This window comes from Hyperolius riggenbachi, chromosome 6 (assembly GCF_040937935.1).
Source record: "Hyperolius riggenbachi isolate aHypRig1 chromosome 6, aHypRig1.pri, whole genome shotgun sequence".
Taxonomy (NCBI): Eukaryota; Metazoa; Chordata; class Amphibia; order Anura; family Hyperoliidae; genus Hyperolius; species Hyperolius riggenbachi.
The window spans coordinates 161028391-161055507 of NC_090651.1; the positions used below are offsets into that span (position 1 = coordinate 161028391).

General features: G+C 43.6%; 1 protein-coding gene across 2 annotated transcripts in view; it reads left to right on the forward strand.

Annotated features, from left to right (window-relative positions):
- EDEM3 (ER degradation enhancing alpha-mannosidase like protein 3) overlaps nt 1-27117 on the forward strand; it is a 104630-nt gene that overhangs the window by 30977 nt on the left and 46536 nt on the right. For both annotated transcript variants that reach the window (XM_068240121.1, XM_068240122.1), the window contains exons 4-8: nt 5639-5678; nt 5778-5890; nt 11516-11669; nt 16566-16700; nt 25660-25769. In XM_068240121.1, the coding sequence (XP_068096222.1) occupies nt 5639-5678; nt 5778-5890; nt 11516-11669; nt 16566-16700; nt 25660-25769 (552 nt within the window). The remainder of the gene's footprint in view (nt 1-5638; nt 5679-5777; nt 5891-11515; nt 11670-16565; nt 16701-25659; nt 25770-27117) is intronic.

Genomic DNA, 27117 nt, shown 5'->3' on the forward strand with positions numbered 1-27117 from the left:
GCATTTGGTTCTTTAAAAAGTCCTTGTAAGATTTCGTTCTGAACACAATAACAAATGTACAGTAAATTCCCTAAAACCCTTTACAGCATTGGGGGTTTAATAATTTTGAACACAACTGTAGATACTTGCCTATGAAGATGGAAGCCTCAGCTTCATCCATAGGCTTCTCACATCCTGATCATGACCACCACTGCTGCCAGGGACACTTTGAAAGTCCACAAGTGGCCACACTTGGCAGGTGCATTACACCCACACTCTGAAAACAATATATATACTGTATGTATGTGTGTGTGTTTTCAAAGGGTCCTCCGCATGTGACTGGGGGGAATAGATTTAGCACTTTTTTTTTTTTTTTACCAACTTTTTGGTACTTTTTTCAATTGTAAAATTCTAAAAGGGTAGTTTAGAGGAGCTGTCAACAATAAGCACATAGATAAGTAAATACTTGCTCTACTTGCATAACATATGTATTGCACTGTACACGTTTTGATTTTAGTGATTTCTATAGTAAAAAAGAGAAAATCCTTCTTGGTATTCTCCATCTTAACTGTGTCTATTTTGAAGCCAATCCTGATTTTGTTTCCTCCCTTAGGCCACATACACACATCAGACCATAGTCTTTGGAAAATGAAAGATCAGACCAATTTTACCCCCTTTCATGTAGTATGAGAGCCATACCTACCCAGTCTATTCTATGAAGCTGAACTCCCCATCAGACAGAAATCTTTGCAAGATGCTGCACACACAGATGCTGTAGACATTCAAAAGATCAGTATCTGCAAAAGATCTGTTCCTGCAAAATGCATTCATAGTCTGATATCTGCAGATCATCATACACACCTTGTTTAACAGACATTCATCTGCAGATCAGATCCACCAGGATGGATTTTCAGATCTGCAGATTGTCTGATCTGCAGATGAATGTCAGTTAAACAAGGTGTGTATGATGATCTGCAGATCTCATTGACTATGAATGCAATTTGCAGGAACGGATCTTTTGCAGGAACGGATCTTTTGCAGGAACAGATCTTTTGCAGATACTGATCTTTTGAATGTGCACAGCATCTTTGTGTGCAGCATCTTGCAAAGATTTTTATCTGATGGGGAGTTCAGCTCCAAAAAAAAGACTGTGAAGGTATGGCTCGCATACTACATGAAGGGTGGTAAGATTGGTCTGTGATCTTTCATTTTCCAAGGACTATAGTCTGATGTGTGTATGAGCCTTTACTCTCCTCTGCTTGATTGTGTATGCATTGCTCGCCCTCCTCCCAGTCTTCAGGCGCTCCCACCCAGCTCTGCAATAGAAAGTGCATTTTCTCAGCATGAGACATATTGGCCAATCAGAGAGGAACAGAGGTGTTGGAGGGGGAAACTGGAGGGAAAGTGGCATCAGCCAATCAAGCTGCTTTAGTTAAGTCTGAGGGGAAAGTAAAGAATCAAAAAAAGACAACCCAGCATGTCCTGCAACTTCCTTTGTGTTGGCAGATGTACCAAATAAGTGCCACGGAAACTGGGGAATGTTTTATGGATATGAAAACTAAGCGTGGTTTTTAACTTTTGAATTGCCTGTTTATCATCCTTATTACTAGTTTACAGATAAAAATAAAGAATTGATTTTTGATTTTATGCCCGACAGTTTCACTTTAAAGAGAAACTCCAACCTAGAATTGAACTTTATCCCAATCAGTAGCTGATATCCCCTTTTACATGAGAAATATAATGCTTTTCACAAACAGACCATCAGGGGGCGCTGTATGACTGATTTTGTGCTGAAACCCCTCCCACAAGAAGCTCTGAGTACCGCGGTACTTTTGGCAGTTTGTTACAATGTAACAAGGTTCACAGACAGGAGTTAGCTGTTTACAGCTGTCTCTAACAGCCAAAACAGCTAGTAGCAGCTACATAACCTGCCTACAGTAAAAATGTCACCATGTAATAAATGTCAGAATGTAAATCGGGGAGAGGAAAGATTTTTACAATGAGAAAACACTGACTAAATCATTTATACATAATTATGGTAAAAAATGAAGCACTTTTTTTACTACATTATTTTCACTGGAGTTCCTCTTTAAAGCGAAGATGAAAGTTATCTTCTAGGAAAGTTAATTGCATATAGGCTCTTGAGTTCAAATTGGACTCCTTGATTTCACTAGAGTGTGTGAAGTTAGTAAAATAATCCTCAACAGGGACACAGACAAGTTATAAAACTTTTTCTTTTCTTTACAATGTCGAATGATCTTTCTGAGCTTCCTTTTTCTAAAGTGATATATTTTCAAGAAGAATGTTGCAAGTTTCAGTAGCAAATGATATGCACTCATTGCCAAGTTTCTCATCCATGACCGTAACTGTACAGACACAGCTGACTAATTATACACCAGGTGTTGGGTGGTGGCTGCACATCTACTAGTCTACAGTTTCAATCTCACCAATAGACTAATATAGATGTGATAAGACTAAGCACAGGATGTAAAATTAGATTACCAGGTACATGCCCAACCAGATATTTACAGTGGCTTGCAAAAGTATTTGGCCCCCTTGAAGTTTTCCACATTTTGTCATATTACTGCCACAAACATGAATCAATTTTATTAGAATTCCATGTGATAGACCAATACAAAGTTGTGTACACATGAAGTGGAACGAAAATCTTACATGATTCCAAACATTCTTTACAAATCAATAACTGCAAAGTGGTGTGTGCATAATTATTCGGCCCCCTTTGGTCTGAGTGCAGTCATTTACCCATAGACATTGCCTGATGAGTGCTAATGACTAAATAGAGTGCACCTGTGTGTAATCTAATGTAAGTACAAATACAGCTGCTCTGTGATGGCCTCAGAGGTTGTCTAAGAGAATATTGGGAGCAACAACACCATGAAGTCCAAAGAACACACCAGACAGGTCAGAGATAATGTTATTGAGAAATGTAAAGCAGGCTTAGGCTACAAAAAGCCTTGAACATCCCACAGAGCACTGTTCAAGCGATCATTTAGAAATGGAAGGAGTATGGCACAAATGTAAACCTACCAAGACAAGGCCGTCCACCTAAACTCCAGGCCAAAAAAGGAGTGCTGATCAGAAATGCAGTCAAGAGGCCAATGGTGACTCTGGACAAGCTGCAGAGATCTACAGCTCAGGTGGGGTAATCTGTCCATAGGACAACTATTAGTCGTGCACTTCACAAAGTTGGCCTTAATGGAAAAGTAGCAGGAAGAAAGCCATCGTTAACAGAAAAGCATAAGAAATCCCATTTGCCGTTTGCCACAAGCCATGTGGGGGACACAGCAAACATGTGGAAGAAGGTGCTCTGGTCAGATGAGGCCAAAATGCAAAACGCTATGTGTGGCGGAAAACTAACACTGCACATCACTGTAAACACACCATCCACACTGTCAAATATGGTGGTGGCAGCATCATGCTCGGGGGGTGCTTCTCTTCTGCAGGGACAGGGAAGCTGGTTAGAGTTGATGGGAAGATGGATGGAGCCAAATACAGGGCAATCTTGGAAGAAAACCTCTTGGAGTCTGCAAAAGACTTGAGACTGGGCCGGAGGTTCACCTTCCAGCAGGACAACGACGCTAAACATAAAGCCAGGGCAACAATAGAATGGTTTAAAACAAAGCATATCTATGTGATAGAATGGCCCAGTCAAAGTCCAGATCTAAATCCAATTGAGAATCTGTGACAAGATCTGAAAACTGCTGTTCACAAACGCTGTCCATCTAATCTGACTGAGCTAGAGCTGTTTTGCAAAGAAGAATGGGCAAGGATTTCAGTCTCTAGATGTGCAAAGCTGGTAGAGACATACCGGAAAAGACTGGCAGCTGTAATTGCAGCAAAAGGTGGTTCTACAAAGTATTGACTCAGGGAGCTGAATAATTACACATACCCCACTTTGCAGTTATTTATTTGTAAAAAATGTTTGGAATCATGTATGATTTTTCATTCCACTTCTCACATGTACACCACTTTGTATTGGTCTTTCACATGGAATTCCAATAAAATTGATTCGTGTTTGTGGCAGGAATGTGACAAAATGTTAACTTCAAGGGGGCCGAATACTTTTGCAAGCCACTGTATACAGCTTTTATGTTTCCTTGTAGATTATCCACTACTTTGAAAACTAAAATGTCACTCAAGTGAAGTCATGTTGCTGCTTCTGCAGATGACCACCCCCTACATTTTTCTACATATTGATAAACTGGTCCATCAATGCAATGTCTTTTCTGCCTTCATTTTTAGACATTCGCTATAGAATCGCTTGCTTATCTTTCATAGACTAGCCATAAACTTGTTAGAAGTTATTTTTATTTCTGCAATAGCTAATTTGGAGTGTTGTACATTGTTTCTCCATATTGTTGCACAAGCAGTGCAAGCCATGCAGTGTCTTTTCTGCCTTCCTACCTGTGAGTCTTGCTATAGAAGCACAAGATTGATCCTGCTGTTATCTTTTCAGAGGCTAACAAAAAATGTAATATTGCAGTTCATTATTTCTTTACACTAACTCGTGAAGGAATGCTCATTGCAGTACGCACCAGGATTTTAATGTATCTTTCCGAATCCGCTCACAGACCTCACTTGACCATTGTATGACTATTATGTAGTGCGATCAGTAAAAAGACAGATGTATGTAATTGTTCCTGGCTAAGGTGACTAAACATTGGACAATTGCCACCATATCAACCATGAAAAAGACCTCTCTGTGATTGAATCTGATTGGAGAGGGATCTACTGCCTGCCCACTGCAGACACCTATCCAATACATTTTAAACATGTAAATATTGGAAACCATCCTAGCGATGTAGACTCTGCCTGCTAGGCCTTCCAACATGTAACATGTCCCCTCCCTAAGCCTGTGGCGACTGTTGCAGGCTCACGTTTATGCCAGGCGCAACTCTTGGCCTCCCTATGTCTGCTGTCTTTTTGAAGTGCCAGTACCATGTGACGCAGCCACACTTAGTGACGTCAGTATAGAAGGAGGAGCCATATTGGCATGACAGGGAGCCTACAACACTCCTCACAAGCCTGGAGGGTACACATACACTTGGAGGAGAGTGTCTGCAGGTCTGTTAAAAATGAAACGCCATTACCACTGCACACCCAATCGACTCCTTTTCACCCACAATTTTTTTTTCTGCTGCATTGATCATGTCAATTGAATTGGCTGGAAATCGATGGAAATGATTGATCATGTTGCCATGTTTTGGCATTGGTCTATGCCAGATTTAATCATTATTATCGAATTGGCTGGATATTGATGCCGAAAATAATATATGGGCATCCTTACTGTCTGCTTGGGATAAAATGCAGTCAACTTGGATGAGTTTTCTTTGCAGATCAGTTTTACACAATAATTGAGGTATCCAGCTCTATCTTCCCCCAGTCTCCACTTGCATAGGAGAGAACATACAGAATAGGCCAAGTATGCATGTTCATATATTGATATTTCTGGAGAATTGGTGATAGGAGGTGCTTTCTAATGACCGGCTATTATTATATATCTGTAGGTACAGTATCTCTCTCTCCCTCCCCCCACCCCCCCTCCAGTTAGAGATCTTTTGGTACATGTGCATGGTAGTAAAAATTGTACAAGATGAAACTTACATTTACAATGACCTCTTTATCATTGTTTTGGCAGATTTTCTCTCACCTTAATTGACACATTGGATACATTGGTGGTAAGCACGTTTTTTAGTTTTTAAATATTTGTATGCTTTCTGTTTTTGTAACTTTCAGCTGTGTTGTACATTTAATTTTAATCTCCTTGTTGTTTTTAGGTACTAAACAAAACCCAGGAATTTGAAGATGCTGTTCAGAAAGTAATAAACGATGTAAGACTGGACAATGATATTGTGGTTTCTGTGTTTGAGACAAACATTCGTGTTTTAGGGTAAGTGTATAACTTTCATTTCCTACGATTGATTGGAACATTTTATTGCTCTTTTATAACAAACCGCTATCGAAAATGGTTATTCAGCCAAAGGGCTCGATTCACTAGCGTGCATAACAGTAGCTAACGTGCGATGTAACGCTGCTCTATCGTTAGTGAATCAGCGTGTCTTAATGAGGGCTCCCTGCACACTACGCGCGCTAGTGGCAGCGTAGCATGTGTAATCAGACTCCGTCAGGCTCACAGTTGAAAACAGCTGTTCTATCTCGAAAAGCAAGAAGGTTTACAGCGGGGAACTGTCATCACACTGGTGTACATGTATTTATAGTAATTTGGGCTCAGTCTTTTTGACGGCACTCAATTACTGACGGACTGCCGCTATCGCCATAATTCACATTACAGCCTATGGCAGCGTATGGTTGCGCCCAAATTTCCTGCGCCATTTTTGCCTGTCTTGTCAGTGTGTTGTGTTTTTTTTTTTTTTTTTTTTTCACCACAATATCAGCCGTACAGATGTTCCTGATAAGCTATTCGAAAATAGGTAAAGATTTCTCTGTGCAAAGGGGCTATTGGCTGCTGATTGGGCAGAATTTCTTCACTAGGAGAAAAGGAACCATGCCCTGTTAAGCTTACAATTTTATGATATAGGGTTGAAAATGCTAAATGTGACTCCCCGAGGTGCCCATTCATGGATGTCCTTGATAGTCTAGCTTGTGTACAGGTGTCCCCAGAGGTCACCTAAAGATCTGGCATGCTGGATCTTTAACAGCAACCCCCATCTCTTCTTCATCGCACCACGTGGCCGATGCGGCCTGCAAACATGTGCACGTGGCAGCTGCGGCCTATCTCTGGAAGCGTGTAGCTTGGCCAAGTCCAGTAAGCCCGGCAGCACATGCCAGCTGTGATCTGCCTCTGTCCTCACCATCACCTCTGAGCCAGCTGTGTGAGTATTTTTCTCCCTCATTTTCTCACTATCTTAAGAACTGGTTTTCATCACGGACTGCCATTAGCACTAATTTAGCATCGCACTGCTATAGACACTGCTATAGACCTGCCACTATAGACACTGCTCCACAACGTTGCCACGGCTGCTGCATGAGGAATGTGTCTGATATGTTATTTCCACTACCTTGAAAATTGTTCTATTGCGCTGCTACAGATACTGCTCCACACATCATTGCCTCTGACTGCTGCACGAGCTATGCACGAGTAGGCTCAAATGCCACTAAATTCCACTATACTGTGCAAGTTATAGATGTGCTGTGTGCACAGTTGCTGAATCAAGGACTAGTACCACCGACTGCTGCTGCACTTATTGCTGTTACCATAGACTGTTTCTAACTCTGCTCCACATCAATACTACAACCTGCTGTGGAAGCAAGGCCCCCTGCAATCCCCTCTAAGGAGCAAGGCCCCCCGCATTCCCACCGTCTTTAGGACTATTCATGGACTTTTATTGTTACTAGCATTGCCCTCGTTCCCTGCGCCACAGAAATACTCCAAGGCCGCTGCTTACCTTGATTGCACCCCGTTCTGTCAGCACCGTCTGCACTGACTGGAATCTAACTGACTGTGCCCTGCTCGCACTGTTGGCCCTATCCCTCCGCCCCACACTAGATGCAGCCCCATCCCGACTCCACACAACCTTGGCGCACCCTCACCTACTCCAAAGCGGAGCTACTGGTATGGGAACACCGGGCCCAGGCACTACCTCTGTGGGACACAGTCTGGGCTCAACTCGATAAATGGGCCCGCAGGAGCAGACACCGGCCGAGGGGAGGAGAGCGGGGGCTCAAGTGAGACTTAAAAGGAAAGGACTGCGGTCACCTATACCAGCCATTTTGCTAGCGAACGTTCGCTCCCTCCCGAACAAGTTAGACGAGCTGTCTCTACTGCTCGGCAGCAAACCCTCGCTTGGCAGTAACTCCCCTGTACTCTGCTTCACTGAGACCTGGCTGCATGAATACATCCCGGACAACTCCCTCCACCTACCTGGCTTCAATCTCTTTTGTGCAGACTGCTACCAGGCACTCTCGGGGAAAAGCAAGGGAGGAGGTGTCTATTTCTACATCAACTCCTCCTGGTGCTCCAACACAACCATCCTGCACAAATACTGCTCCCCAGACCTTGAGCTTGTACTCATAAATTGCAGGCCTCAGTACTCTCCCAGGGAATTCAACTCCTACGTCCTTGCTGGCACTTACATTCCCCCCAGATGCCGACACCAGTAATGCTCTGCGCACACTCAGCGATGTCATCTCAATGTGGGAGACATCCCTCCCAGACTCCTTCTTTATCATCCTAGGAGATTTCAATAGGGCAAACCTTCGCCAAGAACTGCCTCGATACAAACAACACATCACCTGCCTTACAAGGAACCAGAATACCCTGGACCACTGTTACACAGTCCTCAAAGATGCGTACAAGGCTACCAGACGTGCTGCTCTTGGCAGCTCGGATCACTGCATAATTCACCTGATCCCCACCTACAGAAGGCATCTTAAAACCTCAAAGCCGTTAGTCAGGACCATCAAAAAATGGACGGAGGAAGCCAAGGGGCAACTACAGGCCTGTTTCAACAGCACTGATTGGTCAGCCTTGGAATCTTCCTGTCTGGAGGAATGGGCAGAAAATGTCACCTCCTACATTAGGTTCTGCGAGGAAACATGCATTCCAGCGACGACCATTAAGATCTTCCCAAACAATAAGCCCTGGTTCAATGGCAGACTACGCAAGCTACGGAAGTCAAAAGAGGAAGCCCACAAATCTGGAACACCAGAGGAGTTCAGGGAGGCCAGGAACACCCTAAAACGAGAGCTGAAGGTGGCAAAGAGAGAATACTCAAACAAGCTGAAAATTAACCTTCTATCCAACAACGCTCGAGAGGCCTGGAAAGGCCTAAGGGCTGCCACAAACTTCAGGCCTACTCCTCAACACATACTTCCAAATACCGCACTAGCTGAGGAGCTCAATAAATTCTATTGCAGGTTCGAGGCCGAACCAATCAACCCCGTATATCAGGCGACCACATCCTCCCTCAGGCATCCACTACCCTCCTCTCCTCCACACTCTGGTCTGCATGCCCCCCCCCCCCCCACACACACCTGCACTGGCTACAGTCCAGGAGGCCAACGTACTAAAGCACCTCCGGAAGCTAAAGACAAGGAAGGCCTCAGGCCCGGATGGCATATCCCCATCCTGTCTGAAAACCTGTGCAGGTCAGCTAGCCCCGGTCCTTGCCTCCATTTTCAACAGATCCCTGGAGCTGGGCAAAGTTCCTTCCTGTTTCCAAAAATCCGTCATCATTCCAGTCCCCAAGAAGCCAGGAGTCACGGATCTAAACAACTTCAGAGCGGTGGCCTTAACTCCAATCATCATGAAGACCTTTGAAAGACTGGTCCTATCCCATCTGCAGAACCACACTGATCCACTACTGGATCCTCTCCAATTTGCATACAGGGCCAACCGATCTGTGGATGACACCATAAACATCCTTGCACATATCACTGAACACCTGGATAAACCCAAGTCATATGCCAGGATCCTCCTCCTGGACTTCAGTTCCGCATTTAACACCATCTGTCCGAACATTCTGCATGACAACCTGGAACGACTTGGTGTTGACCCCACCCTCTGTGCCTGGACCAAAGACTTTCTCTCTAACAGGACACAGCTAGTTAGACTTGGCGACTGCTTCTCCAGCGTAAGAACCACCAACACTGGCGCACCGCAAGGGTGTGTACTATCGCCGATGCTCTTTTCCCTGTACACAAACAGCTGCAACTCATCTGTGGACACGGTCAAGGTCATTAAGTTTGCGGATGATACCACCATTCTAGGTCTCATCGGTGAAGATGGCGAGCTTGAATATCACCGCGAGATTGAGCGGACCCTCAGGTGGTGCTCAGACAACAGACTTGTACTAAACGCGGCAAAAACTGGGGAACTCATAGTGGACTTCAGGAAGAACGCTCCACCACCCAGCCCAGTCTTCATCAATGGCACGGAGGTCACCAGGGTACAAAGTGCTCGGCTCCTAGGCACCACCATCACCGAGAAATTGAGATGGGATGTAAATACCTCCACAACACAAAAGAAAGCCCAGCAGAGACTGTTCTTCCTGAGACACCTGAGGAAGTTTGGAATGCCAAGGGAACTACTGACCAGTTTCTACACGGCGACCATTGAACCTGTCCTTTGCTCCTCCATCATCGTCTGGTACTCGGGTGCTAACGCAAGGGACAGGCTCAAACTCCAGAGAGTTATCAACACTGCAGAGAGGATTATCGGGTCCCCCCTGCCTCCACTAGACCTTCTCCATACATCCAGAATGAAGTCCAGGGCCAACAGGATCATACATGACCCCTCCCACCCTGGAAATCCCTTCTTCAACCTCCTCCGCTCAGGGCATCGCTATAGGTCCATCCCCACCAAAACCACAAGGCGCAGAAATACATTTTTCCCACAAGCAATTACCCTTCTCAATTCAGACCATCTCTCCAACGCCATTTTCTAGCTCCCTCCAAGATCCTTGGCACCCCAGAGCACGATCGCACGCCCAATGACTGATTCCCATTTGCTCACTCTTGACACAATGACAGTAGTCACCAGTACTAAGCATTGCGGTGTAAATATGCAGCTGTATAGAATGTAGCTACTTTCACTATGTATTGTATTTGTACCATGTTGTTACGGTATTCGTATTGTAATTTGTTCTATGTTGTTGTGTTATTTGATCCATGCCAATTGCCTGTGTCCACAAATAATTCCGGGTGCGGCGCCTGTCGCACTTGGCGAATAAAGAATTCTGTATTCTGTATTGCCTCCACACCCCACCAAACCTGCCTGCTTGCTGAGGTAGTTTTCTCTTAGCTTTTTGTTGTGTGTTTGAACTAATGTAATTCTCACACATGAGCGGCCGGCCGTGCAAGTGCTGTGGCCATTGGAAGAGGGTCTCTACGGGGTCCTGAAAGATCACTTTAGTGACAGCGTGGGCACAGGGCAGCTGCAGGGTGCTGGTAGAAGCCTCAGGTAAGTTATTTATTTTACTTCAGCTTAGGTCCTTCGCTGCCCGCAGCTACGAGAACCGGGTCCCCGCACTGCCATCAGTCAGAGCCAGTCTAGTGTAAGAGAAGTGCGCTGTATGCACATCTTTTGAGCAGCCGCTGGAGAGATACGTACAAGGCGCACTTCTCTTGCGTAGGCTGTCTCTGATGACGTCCGTGACAGGACCCGGTTCTTGTAGCTGTGGTCAGTGGAGGACGGCGACGTGGGAGTGATCCAGGCGATGGGGCTGGAGTAAGGTATGTATAAAATCTTTTTCCTAATTCATCTCTGGTTCCCTTTAAGGAGCTTTCCACTAAAGAACAAAGTGCTGTGTTTAACTGTTTGAATGCTATTATGCAACAATTTTTTTGGTGATAGATTTTATGCTGTAAATAATGTTTTACACCGAAGATGAAATGGCTGAGTTTCATACCACTTTAAGTGCTGATTTATCCGTAGTGTACTGTACATAGCATCTTTATTTTTGAAAACTGGGATTCTCCAAGTGTAAGTTTATTCATGTGTTTTTTTGTGATTGTAATTAAGTTATGTATATATTTTTTTTTTCTTTATTCTCAGTGGTCTACTTGGTGGACACTCTGTTGCTGTCATGCTGAAGGAAAAAGGAGAAAGGATGGCTTGGTACAACGATGAACTCTTACACATGGCTAAACAGCTCGGCTATAAGCTGCTCCCAGCTTTCAACACTACCAGTGGTCTCCCTTATCCAAGAGTATGTACAAAAAGTCTTAAAAAATAAAAAAAATACAAAATTGGAGTTTTTAAACCTAGCATGCTTCACAGTGTTTTTTTTTTATAGGCAGAAAATATCTATTCTCTCTTATTGGGTCTGTTTATAAAGTGTCAATTTAGCAGCTTTATACATTTGCTCTCTTCACAGTACTTTTTTTTATTTTTAAAAATACATTTTAATTTAAAGTACACCTGTAATCGGCAAAAAAAGTTATATACTTACCTCAGTAGGGGGAGGCCATTGGATCCCCCAAAAGCTTCCCCAATTCTCCTAGACCCCTCCTGCTGCTGACTGGGACCCTCTTTATCTTCACGCCCACATTGCCATCCATGTACACGTGTCGCACTGTACAGGCTCCAGTGGGTTTGCGACAGTGCTGTGCACGAGAGGCTTTGTACTGCAAGTATGAGCCGTGCATTGCGTCTGCGTTATGTGGCTGTGCTCATACAAATAGGGGAGCTTGGCCACAAGCAGTCTCCGACATTAATGTCACAGATTGTTTAGAGGGCCTTAGCACAGCGCAGGAAGGGTGTAGTAAGATTGTGGAAGCCTGCAGGTACCCTTTAAATACAGAAAACAAGCCATGCTATTGGTTGTTTCATTTTTAGAGATGGTACTAATATTAACCTTGAGCTTTTTAGGACAAGGTATATAAACTATCACTGTGAAATTACAGTGCTGACTCATTAGACTACTTTTGCACTGGGGAGTGGTGTTGTGTTCCCTGGAAATACGATTTAAATGGAGGGGAGAAGTCTCATTGCATGTTATGCGTGCAGTTTGTGTACAGTACATAGACAGTATGCGTCACTGCAGTTGGTATGCATCACACCGCACTGCTAGCGTACCATTACAGTATAATGCAATTATATTGTCTGAAGCACCACACCAGTGTGAAAGTTGCTTTGACACTGCATCCATTTGGTGCAATGGACAATATAATTGCAATGCAGTTATATTGTAATAGTACATTCACAGTTAAGCATCAGTAGCACTGTGTGGCTATTTCTGTTGGAATAACATGCAGCTGCTGTATATTGAATAAATGACATGGACATTTTACAGTTGCAGTAAATTCTGCTAAGTACTGAATGCATTGTTTTGCACTCATAACGCACAATGCGGCTTTTCAAAACTTTTGCAATGCTGTTTTTTGGTAAATACACAGTGGTGCTTAATTTGTGCACATCACCTGTTGGCGAGTGCGTTCCCGACCAAACATATTCTGGATTTGTCTACATTTTCCTTGATAAAGGAATACATAGATGTTTTGAAGCATTTGGCATACCATACAGTTTTGCACGGTTTGAATAAATCGCCCTGCTTTAACTTTGGTGTGCTGACATATTTGTATTCTGCTGGATTGCAGTCGGATTTGTACTCTGCTGGATTGCAGTTGGTGGAGTTGTACATCGGTGTCTGAGCACCAAGTAACACCTGTGGGAAACTCATGGTATGCGGAGTTGAACTTTACCTATTTTTTAGGTTGCGCAATGCAACATGCATAGTGTGCAAGTACCCTTACAGTGGTGATAAAAATGTTAATGGTGCACTTTGCCATGTTATAAGTAGGCCCTTCAATTTGGGTTGTATTTTCTAATACAGGATATTAAAGCTGTGCTGGAGCCACACTGCAAAAATATTTGAAGATGACCTGAAGTAAACGTTAATGAATACAATTGCTTACTTTTTTTTTGTACAATATTAACCACTTCAGGACCTCAGGCTTACACCCCACAGTGACCAGGCCCTTTTTAGTAACTTAGGGATGTACAGCTTTGTCAGCATGCTACACAGCCCTACAACTCAGCTTACAAATTAAGTTAACCTCCTTTCAGGCTACTTTCACACCAAGACGTTGCGTTTTAGGGGACGTTATGGCCGCATAACGTGCCCCTAACGCAACGCATGGTGGTGTTGAAGTTGGACGTTAGATTGAGCTGTGTTATGCAGCTCTCAAAGCAGCCGCTCCAGGTTAGTGATAGGAAGTCCGGATCTTTTTAAGGATTCGGATCATTTGAATCGGATCATTGAAAAGATCCAGATCTTTGAACCGAATCATTTGAATCATTTTACTAGGGAAGCAGACTGGGTGAAATGACTAGCAGGACAGGACTTTCCCTGCACTGTACATTCTGTATGTTCCTGTTTCTTCCAAACATACATCCACTGTGAACCGAATCTTTCATTGTGGTGATCCGGATGATTCGACTCACAAAAAAGATCTGGATCAAATGAACGATTCGTTCATGATCCGGACAACACTACAGTCCTACCATGAGTCTCTGCTTTGCAGTGAATATTAATTAGCCATGTGGCTGGCCGCTGAGGAGGAGGGGAGACCTCCTCCTCCAAGATTACTGAGCATGTGCAAGCAGTCTAACGCTGCTTAGCCCAGTATAACGTACAGCATGCAGCACTTTGTTTAAACGTGCTGCGTTACTATGTAACGCAACGTGGGCACTGTGGACAGCACAATTGATTTTACAGTGCTGTGAGTTAGGCTGCGTTACTGGCTGCTGTAACGTGGGACTTTAACGTCCCACTGTGAAACCAGCCTTAATGTCCTTAAAGGGGAACTTCAGCCTAAACAAACATACTGTCATCAAGTTACATTAGTTATGTTAATTAGAATAGATAGGTAATATAATCTCTTACCCACCCTGTTTTAAAAGAACAGGCAAATGTTTGTGATTCATGGGGGCTGCCATCTTTGTCATGGGGGCAGACATCTTTTTGGTTGAAAGGAGGTGACAAGGAGCAGGAGACACAGTTCCAACTATCCTGTGTCCTGATTACCTCTCCCAGCTGCACACGCTAGGCTTCAAATGTCAAATTCAAAATGTTAAAAAAAAAAAAAAAATTGCACCAAAACAGCAGAACGAGAACAACAAAATCAGAAATCCCATCATGCTTTGCACAGCATCAGGGGAAAAAAGCCCGGGCAGTTTTCTTCTGTGCTGCTAAAAATGAGGCTTGTATAAGAGAAACAAAGTTCTGATGCTGCGAAACTGTTAAAGAAACACAAAGCCTTTTCAGTGCTGCTGAGTCGATTTTTAGTCCGGAGGTTCACTTTAATAGGACACTCAGAAGGAGGTATCTGATCTGCTGTGATCGATTTTTTTTTTTTTTTTTATAAAAAAAAAAAAAAAGCAGCTTTTTCCCTCCGTCCCCCCTGTGCTATCCTAAATCAGCGTAGGATGGCGATCGGCACTGTTCCCCGCCTCTCATAGGCACCAGCCAATGAGAGGCCACACATGACGAGACCCTCTGAGGGACAGTAGAGTGTCCCTTGTACAGCGCTACAGGAGATAGCAGCGCTGTACACATGTAAACAAAGGGGAAAGTTTTCCCCTTTAGGCTGTAAACAGTCTGCTAGCCACAGATCACAGACGACTTGACGCCAGTCGGCATTAGGCGGTCCTGGGACTGCCCATCGGCGTGACGCGGTTGTTAGGTAGTTAATTTATAACGTATTTAGGCATTTAGCCATTGTAAAACCTTTCCGCTCCCTGATTCACATTCTAAAATGTATTACAGGTGGCGACGTCTTTAGTATTGTCAGGTTTTTTTCTGTGGGAATGTTCTGTTACAGAGTTCCAAAGCCTGTACAAAATATACCAGGTCTCCCAGAATTCTCTGGGGAAGAGGTTTCAGCCTCGGCTAAATCATACTGGGAGAGTGGGGCTTTATACCAATATACAGCAATATATAGAGATAGGAAGTGTTTCTGATGCTGAAGTCAGGAAAATGGAGTCTACAGAATAATTTACTGCATTCTACAATATGCCACTACAGTACCTCTTTAAAATGACATGTTTCCTTTAGATTGATAAAATAAATATTTAATTCAGAAAAAAATAAAATGCAGTTACTGAGATGAAAGTAAACTGAGGAGAGAAATGTGTATGTACAGTGCCATTCATTTAACTAGACTGTGTTCCATTTTTTTCTCTGCCTGAAAGGGTTACCATTCAGGTATGCAAGGAATTACAGCCATTAAACTCTTTCCTCACAGAGAAGAGCTTCTTAGAGCAGGGAATAGATAAAAAAAAGGTTTATAGATTTTAGCTCTGGCATACTTCAAAAACTTTGTTGTTGAGCGGAGACAATGAAACATTAAAGTCTTTTTTAAGACACAATTTACATTTTAAATAATGCAATTCCTGTAATTAGAGATTTCAGTTCCTCCCTTTGACCCGCATTCGTGAATAAGCCTTTTAAATCTGATTTTATAGATGGAGATGACATAAAATGTGTTTGGAACCTTATAATCACAAATGGTGAATATTGGTACATTGTAAAAAATAAAGAATACATTTTGCAGGAATTTTCACATAAAGTAGGTAAGCTAGTATGTGCTGTTCTCAGCCATGGAGAATTTAGGCAGAGAATCTAGGACGTAACGGCCCCTGATGCCCCTCGATGCCTCAGCCAGCGATCGGCCTGACTCAACTGAGGGCATTGTTCTCTCCACTCATATGGACCAATTGTTAGTCAGATGTTCACTTAAAAAGGCTGGATAGTGTAATGGTTAAGGGCTCTGCCTCTGACACAGGAGACCTGGGTTCGAATCTCGGCTCTGCCTGTTCAGTAAACCAGCACCTATTCAGCAGGAGACCTTAGGCAAGTCTCCCTAACACTGCTACTGCCTATAGAGCGCGTCCTAGTGGCTGCAGCTCTGGCGCTTTGAGTCCGCCAGGAGAAAAGCGCTATATAAGTGTTTGTCTTTGTCTTTTTTAAAATCACTAGGAAATTGATACATGATTGTATAGTACATACCGGTATATATCAATATATCAGCGCTGCGTAATATGTTGGCGCTTTATAAATACAATAAATAATAAAAATAATTATATTCTTTTTGGCTGAAAGGTGAACTTGAAGTTTGGAATCAGGAGGCCTGAGGCACGAACAGGTACAGAGACTGACACATGCACTGCCTGCGCTGGAACACTAATCCTGGAATTTGCTGCACTCAGCCGGTTTACTGGAATACCAGTGTTTGAGGTTTGTAAACTTTTATTTTGTCTACCATAATTGTTGTTGGGTAAATTTTGTAAACGTAGCTGTTCTCCTCATTCTCTACCTGTTTGGTAATGAGCCTTATTTATGCAAGACCTGATTATCATTTTACCCTTACCTATATTAGAACGGGAAGCGTATTTAAAAGTATGCTTTGTGCTTGTGTGTTGTGTTATAGGAATGGAGGGTCGGGTAAAAGTCATAACTGGCCAATACAAGAAAGGTGGAATCCAAATCATTTGCTCCCACCTGACACATACTGTATTCACTTTGAGAATTGTAGGTGGTTTATATGGAGCACTGCCTGCCCCTATTTTTATCTTAAACTATGCTGTGAGTCACTGCAAGGCCAAACCAACTAGGGTGGCTTTACATGGGTTGAGTTTTTGTTTTTTTTGTTTTTTTAATCATGTAGGCACCACTTATTGGTTTTTAGCGTGTCACTGTACTATTCCCCCTCTGCAGCTCGTCGCCATGGCAATTAGCCTCTGAGACTCTCCTCGTGTTACTATGCGATGCAGCAGAAGTGACGTAGACTCTGCAGTGCGTGTATAGGCGATACCGCTTGGCACGCAATAGCATTGGTGTCAATGGCACCTTAATCTATTGAGATTGTTGCAGTAGTGGTGCAGCGCACATGCACCGATCGTTTGAAATTCATTGACATACTTCCTATCCAACAATACAATACAATACAATAACATTTCTATAGCGCTTTTCTCCCATAGGACTCAAAGCGCTTAGGCTCTCTCAGATTCAGTAATTAGTAGGATGAAGTATTCACACAACAAAAGTTATATTTCTGCAAATGCCAAACTGAACAGGTGGGTTTTCAGTCTGGATTTAAACACGTCCAGGGATGGAGCTGTCCTGATCTGTTGAGGTAAGGAGTTCCAAAACGTAGGGGCAGCATGACAGAAGGCTCTGGGACCAAAAGTTTCCAAGTGGACTCTGGGTATGACTAGATTATTAGAACCTGTTGATCTGAGAATGCGGGGATTGCTACGCAGCTGCAACATATCTTTCATGTATCCAGGGCCTAAATTATTCAGGGATTTAAATGTCAGTAGGCCGACCAACAGGGAGCACGTCACTGAGTGGAGGGCGGAGCTATGCAAATCACCCTGTCGACGTACTCTGCCGCATGGTCATTTAAACACTAAATGTTGTGGTGCAACTGTCCTGTAGTGGGCTCCCTTGCAGCAGGATAATCGCATCGCACCATGGGCTTGATTCACTAAACCGTGATCACTAATATCACAGCCGCGCTAGCATTTTTGTGCGCAATCGCAAATTTTCATTTCGAAAATTTGCGATTGTGCGCAAAACGCTAGCGTAGCTGTGATGTGAGTTATCACGGTTTAGTAAATCAAGCCCCATGTGTGAAACCAGCCTTAAAGGGAACCTGAAGCGAGGAAAATGATTTAAGATATACACATGACGTAGCTGCAAATTAATATTACATACTAACCTCACCATCAGTTCCTCTCAGACACTCACCATTTTCTTCTTACAGTGATCCCTTCCAATTCTGACAATATTTTGTCAGAACTGAAATATACCAGTTGCTCAGTTATATATCAGCAGCTGTCAGTTACAACTGAATGTGCAAGGTAATGTCCATGTTTCCCTATGGCTCAAGTAGGTGAAATTACAGTTTAACAGTGTGCTAACCAGGAAGCTGTTAGGGAGTAATGGCCATTTTTAAAATAGAGGATGGAGAAATCCATTGATCACAGTGGACAAATGGGACACAGGAGAGGAGGAGGAGAAAGAGATTGAATAGTAGACTACACAGGAGGCAAGTATGACCTGTGTATGGTTATTTTTACTTTTTATTTTCAGTTCAGGTTCTCTTTAAATATAATCTGCAATTGATCGATTGACTCCAACATATCCAATCAGTATGCTTCCAATTAATTTTGGACATTCTGATCAAAATGATTTGATACAATGTTATAGGGACTCTGTGCACCTCTCATGGGCATGCCTTTAAAGAGGAACTCCAGTGAAAATAATGTAATAAAAAAAGTGCTTCATTTTTACAATAATTATGTATAAATGATTTAGTCAGTGTTTGCTCATTGTAAAATCTTTCCTCTCCCCGATTTACATTCTGACATTTATTACATGGTGACATTTTTACTGTGGGCAGGTTATGTAGCTGCTGCTAGCTGTTTTGGCTATTAGAGACAGCTGTAACCAGCTATTTCCTGTCCGTGAACCTTATTACATTGTAACAAACTGCCAAAAGTACCGCGGTCCCAGAGCTTCTTGTGGGAGGGGTTTCAGCACAAAATCAGTCATACAGCGCCCCCTGATGGTCTGTTTGTGAAAAGGAATATATTTCTCATGTAAAAGGGGGTATCAGCTACTGATTGGGATAAAGTTCAATTCATGGTTGGAGTTTCTCTTTAAGACTCCGACCAGTACTGCAAAGTGCTTAACCACTTCAGGACCACAGTCTTTTCGCCCCTTAAGGACCAGAGCCTTTTTCTCCATTCAGACCACTGCAGCTTTCACGGTTTAATGCTCGGTCATACAACCTACCACCTAAATGAATTTTACCTCCTTTTCTTGTCACTAATACAGCTTTCTTTTGATGCTATTTGATTGCTGCTGCGAGTTTTACTTTTTATTATATTCAGCAAAAAAGACATGAATTTTGTCAAAAAAATGACTTTTTTAACTTTCTGTGCTGACATTTTTCAAATAAAGTAAAATTTCCTATACATTTGAGCGCGAAAGTTATTCTGCTACATGTCTTTGATAAAAAAAAAACCATTCAGTGTATATTTATTGGATTGGGTAAAAGTTATAGCGTTTACAAACTATGGTGCCAAAAGTGAATTTTCCCATTTTCAAGCATCTCTGACTTTTCTGCGCACCTGTCAGGTTTCATGAGGGGCTAAAATTCCAGGATAGTCCAAATACCCCCCAAATGACCCCATTTTGGAAAGAAGACATCCCAAAGTATTCAGTGAGAGGCATGGTGAGTTCATAGAAGATTTTATTTTTTGTCACAAGTTAGCGGAAAATGACACTTTGTGACAACAACAACAAAAAAAAAAGTTTCCATTTCTTCTAACTTGCGACAAAAAAAAAATGAAATCTGCCACGGACTCACTATGCTCCTCTCTGAATACCTTGAAGTGTCTACTTTCCAAAATGGGGTCATTTGTGGGGTGTGTTCACTGTCCTGGCATTTTGGGGGTTGCCTAATTGTAAGCACCCCTGTAAAGCCTAAAGATGCTCATTGGACTTTGGGCCCCTTAGCGCAGTTAGGCTGCAAAAAAGTGCCACACATGTGGTATTGCCGTACTCAGGAAAAGTAGTATAATGTGTTTTGGGGTGTATTTTTACACATACCCATGCTGGGTGGGAGAAATATCTCCGTAAATGACAATTTTTTTATTTTTTTTACACACAATTGTCTATTTATAGAGATATTTCTCCCACTCAGCATGGGTATGTGGAAAAATACACCCCAAAACACATTATACTACTTCTCCTGAGTACGGCAATACCACATGTGTGGCACTTTTTTGCACCCTAACTGCGCTAAGGGGCCCAAAGTCCAATGAGTACCTTTAGGATTTCACAGGTCATTTTGAGAAATTTCGTTTCAAGACTACTCCTCACGGTTTAGGGCCCCTAAAATGCCAGGACAGTATAGGAACCCCACAAATTACCCCATTTTAGAAAGAAGACACCCCAAGGTATTCCATTAGGAGTATGGTGAGTTCATAGAACGTTTTTTTTTTTTTGTCACAAGTTAGCGGAAATTGATGTTAATTGTTTTTTTTCACAAAGTGTCATTTTCCGCTAACTTGTGACAAAAAATAAAATCTTCTATGAACTCACCATACTCCTAACGGAATACCTTGGGGTGTCTTCTTTCTAAAATGGGGTCATTTGTGGGGTTCCTATACTGCCCTGGCATTTTAGGGGCCCTAAACCGTGAGGAGTAGTCTTGAAACCAAATGTCGCAAAATGACCTGTGAAATCCTAAAGGTACTCATTGGACTTTGGGCCCCTTAGCGCACTTAGGGTGCAAAAAAGTGCCACACATGTGGTACCGCCGTACTCAGGAGAAGTAGTATAATGTGTTTTGGGGTGTATTTTTACACATACAGATGCTGGGTGGGAGAAATATCTCTGTAAATGACAATTATTTGATTTTTTTTACACACAATTGTCCATTTACAGAGAGATTTCTCCCACCCAGCATGGGTATGTGTAAAAATACACCCCAAAACACATTATACTACTTCTTCTGAGTACGGCGATACCACATGTGTGACACTTTTTTGCAACCTAGGTGCGCTAAGGGGCCTAACGTCCTATTCACAGGTCATTTTGAGGCATTTGGATTCTAGACTACTCCTCACGGTTTAGGGCCCCTAAAATGCCAGGGCAGTATAGGAACCCCACAAGTGACCCCATTTTAGAAAGAAGACACCCCAAGGTATTCCGTTAGGGGTATGGTGAGTTCATAGAAGATTTTATTTTTTGTCACAAGTTAGTGAAAAATGACACTTTGTGAAAAAAACAATAAAAATCCAATTTCCTCTAACTTTTGACAAAAAATAAAATATTCTATGAACTCATCATACACCTAACAGAATACCTTGGGGTGTCTTCTTTCTAAAATGGGGTCACTTGTGGGGTTCCTATACTGCCCTGGCATTTTACGGGCCCAAAACTGTGAGTAGTCTGGAAACCAAATTTCTCAAAATGACTGTTCAGGGGTATAAGCATCTGCAAATTTTGATGACAGGTGGTCTATGAGGGGGCAAATTTTGTGGAAGCGGTCATAAGCAGGGTGGCCTCTTAGATGACAGGATGTATTGGGCCTGATCTGATGGATAGGAGTGCTAGGGGGGTGACAGGAGGTGATTGATGGGTGTCTCAGGGGGCGGTTAGAGGGGAAAATAGATGCAATAAATGCACTGGGGACGTGATCGGAAGGGGGTCTGAGGGGGATCTGAGGGTTTGGCCGAGTGATCAGGAGCCCACACGGGGCAAATTAGGGCCTGATCTGATGGGTAGGTGTGCTAGGGGGTGACAGGAGGTGATTGATGGGTGTCTCAAGGTGTGATTAGAGGGGGGAAATAGATGCAAGCAATGCACTGGCGAGGTGATCAGGGCTGGGGTCTGAGGGCGTTCTGAGGTGTGGGCGGGTGATTGGGTGCCCACAAGGGGCAGATTAGGGTCTAATCTGATGGGTAACAGTGACAGGTGGTGATAGGGGGTGATTGATGGGTAATTAGTGGGTGTTTAGAGGAGATAAGAGATGTAAACAATGGATTTGGGAGGTGATCTGATGTCGGATCTGCGGGCGATCTATTGGTGTGGGTGGGTGATCAGATTGCCCGCAAGGGGCAGGTTAGGGGCTGATTGATGGGTGGCAGTGACAGGGGGTGATTGATGGGTGGCAGTGACAGGGGGTGATTGATGGGTGATTGACAGGTGATCAGTGGGTTATTACAGGGAATAACAGATGTAAATATTGCACGGGCGAATTGATAAGGGGGGGTCTGAGGGCAATCTGAGCGTGTGGGCGGGTGATTGGGTGCCCGCAAGGGGCAGATTAGGGTCTAATCTGATGGGTAACAGTGACAGGTGGTGATAGGGGGTGATTGATGGGTAATTAGTGGGTGTTTAGAGGAGATAAGAGATGTAAACAATGGATTTGGGAGGTGATCTGATGTCGGATCTGCGGGCGATCTATTGGTGTGGGTGGATGATCAGATTGCCCGCAAGGGGCAGGTTAGGGGCTGATTGATGGGTGGCAGTGACAGGGGGTGATTGACGGGTGATTGACGGGTGATTGACGGGTGATTGACGGGTGATTGACGGGTGATTGACAGGTGATTGACAGGTGATTGACAGGTGATCAGGGGGGATAGATGCATACAGTACACGGGGGGGGGGGGGTCTGGGGAGAATCTGAGGGGTGGGGGGGTGATCAGGAGGGAGTAGGGGGCAGATTAGGGACTTAAAAATAAAATAGCGTTGACAGATAGTGACAGGGAGTGATTGATGGGTGATTAGGGGGGTGACTGGGTGCAAACAGTGGTCTGGGGGGTGGGCAGGGGGGGGTCTGAGGGGTGCTGTGGGCGATCAGGGGGCAGGGGAGGGGGAAATCAGTGTGCTTGGGTGCAGACTAGGGTGGCTGCAGCCTGCCCTGGTGGTCCCTCGGACACTGGGACCACCAGGGCAGGAGGCAGCCAGTATAATAGGCTTTGTATACATTACAAAGCCTATTATACTTGTTACATGCGGCGATCCGGGTGCTAGTAACCCGCCGGCGCTTCCGAACGGCCGGCGGGTTACAACGAACGGTGGGCGGAGCCAGTCCCCGGCGGCTGATCGCGTCACGAATGACGCGATCGCCGCACAGACACTCCCGCAGCCGCCCCCGCCGATGGCCGTATTGCGGTCGTTTGGGCCCGGTCTTTGCCGCCGCCCATCGGCTGGGGGCGGTCGTTAAGTGGTTAAAGATGCATACCTTTCTGTAGCTTGTGCTCGCCTCTTTCTTTTGATGCCTGAATCGCCATTCTACATCAAATAGTTTTCATTCGATTTCAGTTTAACGGTCACGGCTGCCATCTTGGAAATGTTAGAACTTCTGGCTCACTCCTGTCTTCTCAGTTAGAGAAGTGCATCACTGAATAAAGCAGGAAGAGGAAGTGACACGTGGCCATTGCAAGAGGCTCCTCCAGAGGGGTCATAGCACGACTTTGTGGGAAGTCGTCTGGCTTAAAGGCATGCCCATGAGAGGTGCTCTGAGTCCTTGTAAATTTCCATAGAACCAGCGGGAGTAGGAGTGGCAGGGCATCAGCAGTGGCAGAGTGTTGTAGTGCATGGAATGTTACAGCTGTATTGATGGACGAAATGTGATGGAAAATCTGATCATGTTTGTGGCAAGGTGGTAAATGGATCTCTACTACCACACTGACTTCTATTCGGGGGTAGAGGGGTAGGGTTTGCCTGTCAGATCGGACTGTGACTGAGCAGTGTATTGCTAGATTGACACACTTTCATTTTCTTTAGCTACAACACGTACTAATATACAGTGGAGGAAATAATTATTTGACCCCTCACTGATTTTGTAAGTTTGTCCAATGACAAAGAAATGAAAAGTCTCAGAACAGTATCATTTCAATGGTAGGTTTATTTTAACAGTGGCAGATAGCACATCAAAAGGAAAATCGAAAAAATAACCTTAAATAAAAGATAGCAACTGATTTGCATTTCATTGACTGAAATACGTTTTTGAACCCTCTAACAATAAAAGACTTAATACTTAGTGGAAAAACCCTTGTTTGCAAGCACAGAGGTCAAACGTTTCTTGTAATTGATGACCAAGTTTGCACACATTTTAGGAGGAATGTTGGTCCACTCCTCTTTGCAGATCCTCTCTAAATCCCTAATGTATCGAGGCTGTCTCTGTGCAACTCTGAGCTTGAGCTCCCTCCATAGGTTCTCTATTGGATTAAGGTCCGGAGACTGACTAGGCCACTCCATGACCTTAATGTGCTTCTTCTTGAGCCACTCCTTTGTTGCCTTTGCTGTATGTTTTGGGTCATTGTTGTGCTGGAACACCCATCCACGACCCATTTTCAGTTTCCTGGCAGAGGGAAGGAGGTTGTCGTTCAGGATTTCACGATACATGGCTCCGTCCATTTTCCCGTTAATGCGATTAAGTTGTCCTGTGCCCTTAGCAGAAAAACACCCCCAAAGCAAAATGTTTCCACCCCCATGCTTGACGGTGGGGACGGTGTTTTGGGGGTCATAGGCAGCATTTTTCTTCCTCCAAACACAGCGAGTTGAGTTAATGCCAACGAGCTCTATTTTGGTCTCATCAGACCACAGCACCTTCTCCCAGTCACTCACAGAATCATTCAGGTGTTCATTGGCAAACTTCAGACGGGCCTGCACATGTGCCTTCTTGAGCAGGGGGACCTTGCGAGCCCTGCAGGATTTTAATCCATTGTGGTGTAATGTGTTTCCAATAGTTTTCTTGGTGACTGTGGTCCCTGCTAATTTGAGGTCATTCACTAACTCCTCCCGTGTAGTTCTAGGATGCTTTTTCACCTTTCTCAGAACCATTGACACCCCACGAGGTGAGATCTTGCGTGGAGCCCCAGAGCGAGGTCGATTGATGGTCATTTTGTGCTCCTTTCATTTTCGAACAATCGCACCAACAGTTGTCACCTTCTCTCCCACCTTCTTGCTAATGGTTTTGTAGCCCATTCCAGCCTTGTGCAGGTCTACAATTTTGCTTGGACAGCTCTTTGGTCTTTCCCATGTTGGAGAGTTTGGAGTCTGCTTGATTGATTGATTCTGTGGACAGGTGTCTTTTATACAGGTGACTAGTTAAGACAGGTGTCCTTAATGAGGGTGACTAATTGAGTAGAAGTGTGTAACCACTCTGTGGGAGCCAGAACTCTTAATGGTTGGTAGGGGTTCAAAAACTTATTTCACTCAATGAAATGCAAATCAGTTGCTATCTTTTATTTAAGGTTATTTTTTCGATTTTCCCTTTGATGTGCTATCTGCCACTGTTAAAATAAACCTACCATTGAAATGATACTGTTCTGAGAATTTTCATTTCTTTGTCATTGGACAAACTTACAAAATCAGTGAGGGGGTCAAATAATTATTTCCTCCACTGTAGTTGTAATTATTGTGTACATGGAAAACCGTTGCATAGGATCTTGTAATAGGAATAGTTGCAGAAAGCTTGTGACCTTTCCATTGTATTACATATTGAGACATTATTTAATAGGCGGGCATTCTCATAACACCTCTTCTGCACAAGGGAAGTCCTTTATAGCAGCATTTTATCAGAATTTTTTTTTAATTAAAGACTTGTGAGTAATCTGTTTTTTGTTTTTTGTTTTTCACTTACATGTACTTTCTATACTTTTAACAGGAACATGCTCGAAAGGCTCTAGACTTTCTATGGGAGAAGCGACAGCGAAGTAGTAACTTGGTTGGTGTAACAATAAATATTCACACTGGAGACTGGGTTCGCAAAGGCAAGTATTGAGATTAGTTGCGCAAAACAAATGCTGAAACTTGAGATTCTTATGTAGCGGTTCACTTGATGGGGCTTGTATTTTGTGTTTCAACTGCTTGTTAGACTTCGTTCAGACAGGCAGTAAATTCACTGCATGTTAACTGCTCTCCTGCACCTGCCGGGTGCTTGTTGACGATCGGTATCAGCAATACGCAGGCGGCCGCCGTAGTCGCAGCTGTGCTCAGACATGACATGCTGTGGTTCTCTGCTGCCGGGTAACACCACAGTGTGTCAGTGCTTGACGCATGTGGTGTTGCAACTGCTGCAATTTGACTGTATTTAAATTTCACCCAAATTGCGCAGGCGGGTAGCAGACAGGATGCCGAAATGCTTAGAAAGTTCAGCCTCCTCCTGTCTGAATGAGGCCTCAGTGTTGTCAAAAGACTGCATTTTTGCTATCATGCTAATACAGAACCCTTCAAAGGGAAATAAATGGTTCTTTGAATATATTAATTTACTACATGTGCTGTCTGTTTTTTGTTTGTTTTATTTGTAAATTAGGGGTAATTATCATATGTAAGGTAAAAAGTGCCCCCAAGCCTGATGTTATAAAAAAAAAACTGCCAGCTAACTGGAAGTGCTCCAGAGCTTGAGCCTGAAATTTTGGGCTTGTGCTTAGAGCAGGGAGCGGAACGTCCACAAAATTGTTTTAGCTCCAAAGGGTTACTTAAAGAGAAGCTCCGACCAAAAATTGAACTTTATCCCAATCCGTAGCTGATACCCCCTTTTACATGAGAAATCTATTCCTTTTCACAAACAGACCATCAGGGGGCGCTGTATGACTGAAATTGTGGTGAAACCACTCCCACAAGTAACCCCTCCCACTACAAAAGTTCGAACTTTTGGCAGTTTCCTGTCTGTGAACCTTGTTGCATTGTGGGAAATGGCTGTTTACAGCTGTTTCTAACTGCCAAAAACCAGCAGCTACATCACCTGCCAACAGTAAAATGTTCACTGGAGTTCCTCTTTAAACAGTTGAGTGAGCAGTTTGCTTACTGGGCTGGTGTAACAGCAGTGCAAGGTGATTTTATTTTGCCTTCATGCCACCATATGCAATTAGATATTTTTAATAGAGCAGATATTAGGATTGGAAAAAAACAAACAAAATCTAAACCTCAAAATCCACTATCAGATTGGCTTTAGATCAGATAATCAATATGTGATCCTGTGCAATTACCCAGCTATGGTGCATGGCAGTATACATGTAAACAATTGATTTCAGTCAGACATCGCTCATTTAACCACTTAAGTACCAGCAGTCTCTGCCCCCTTAAGGACTGGAGACCACTAGTACCAGAAACCGCCAAGTAC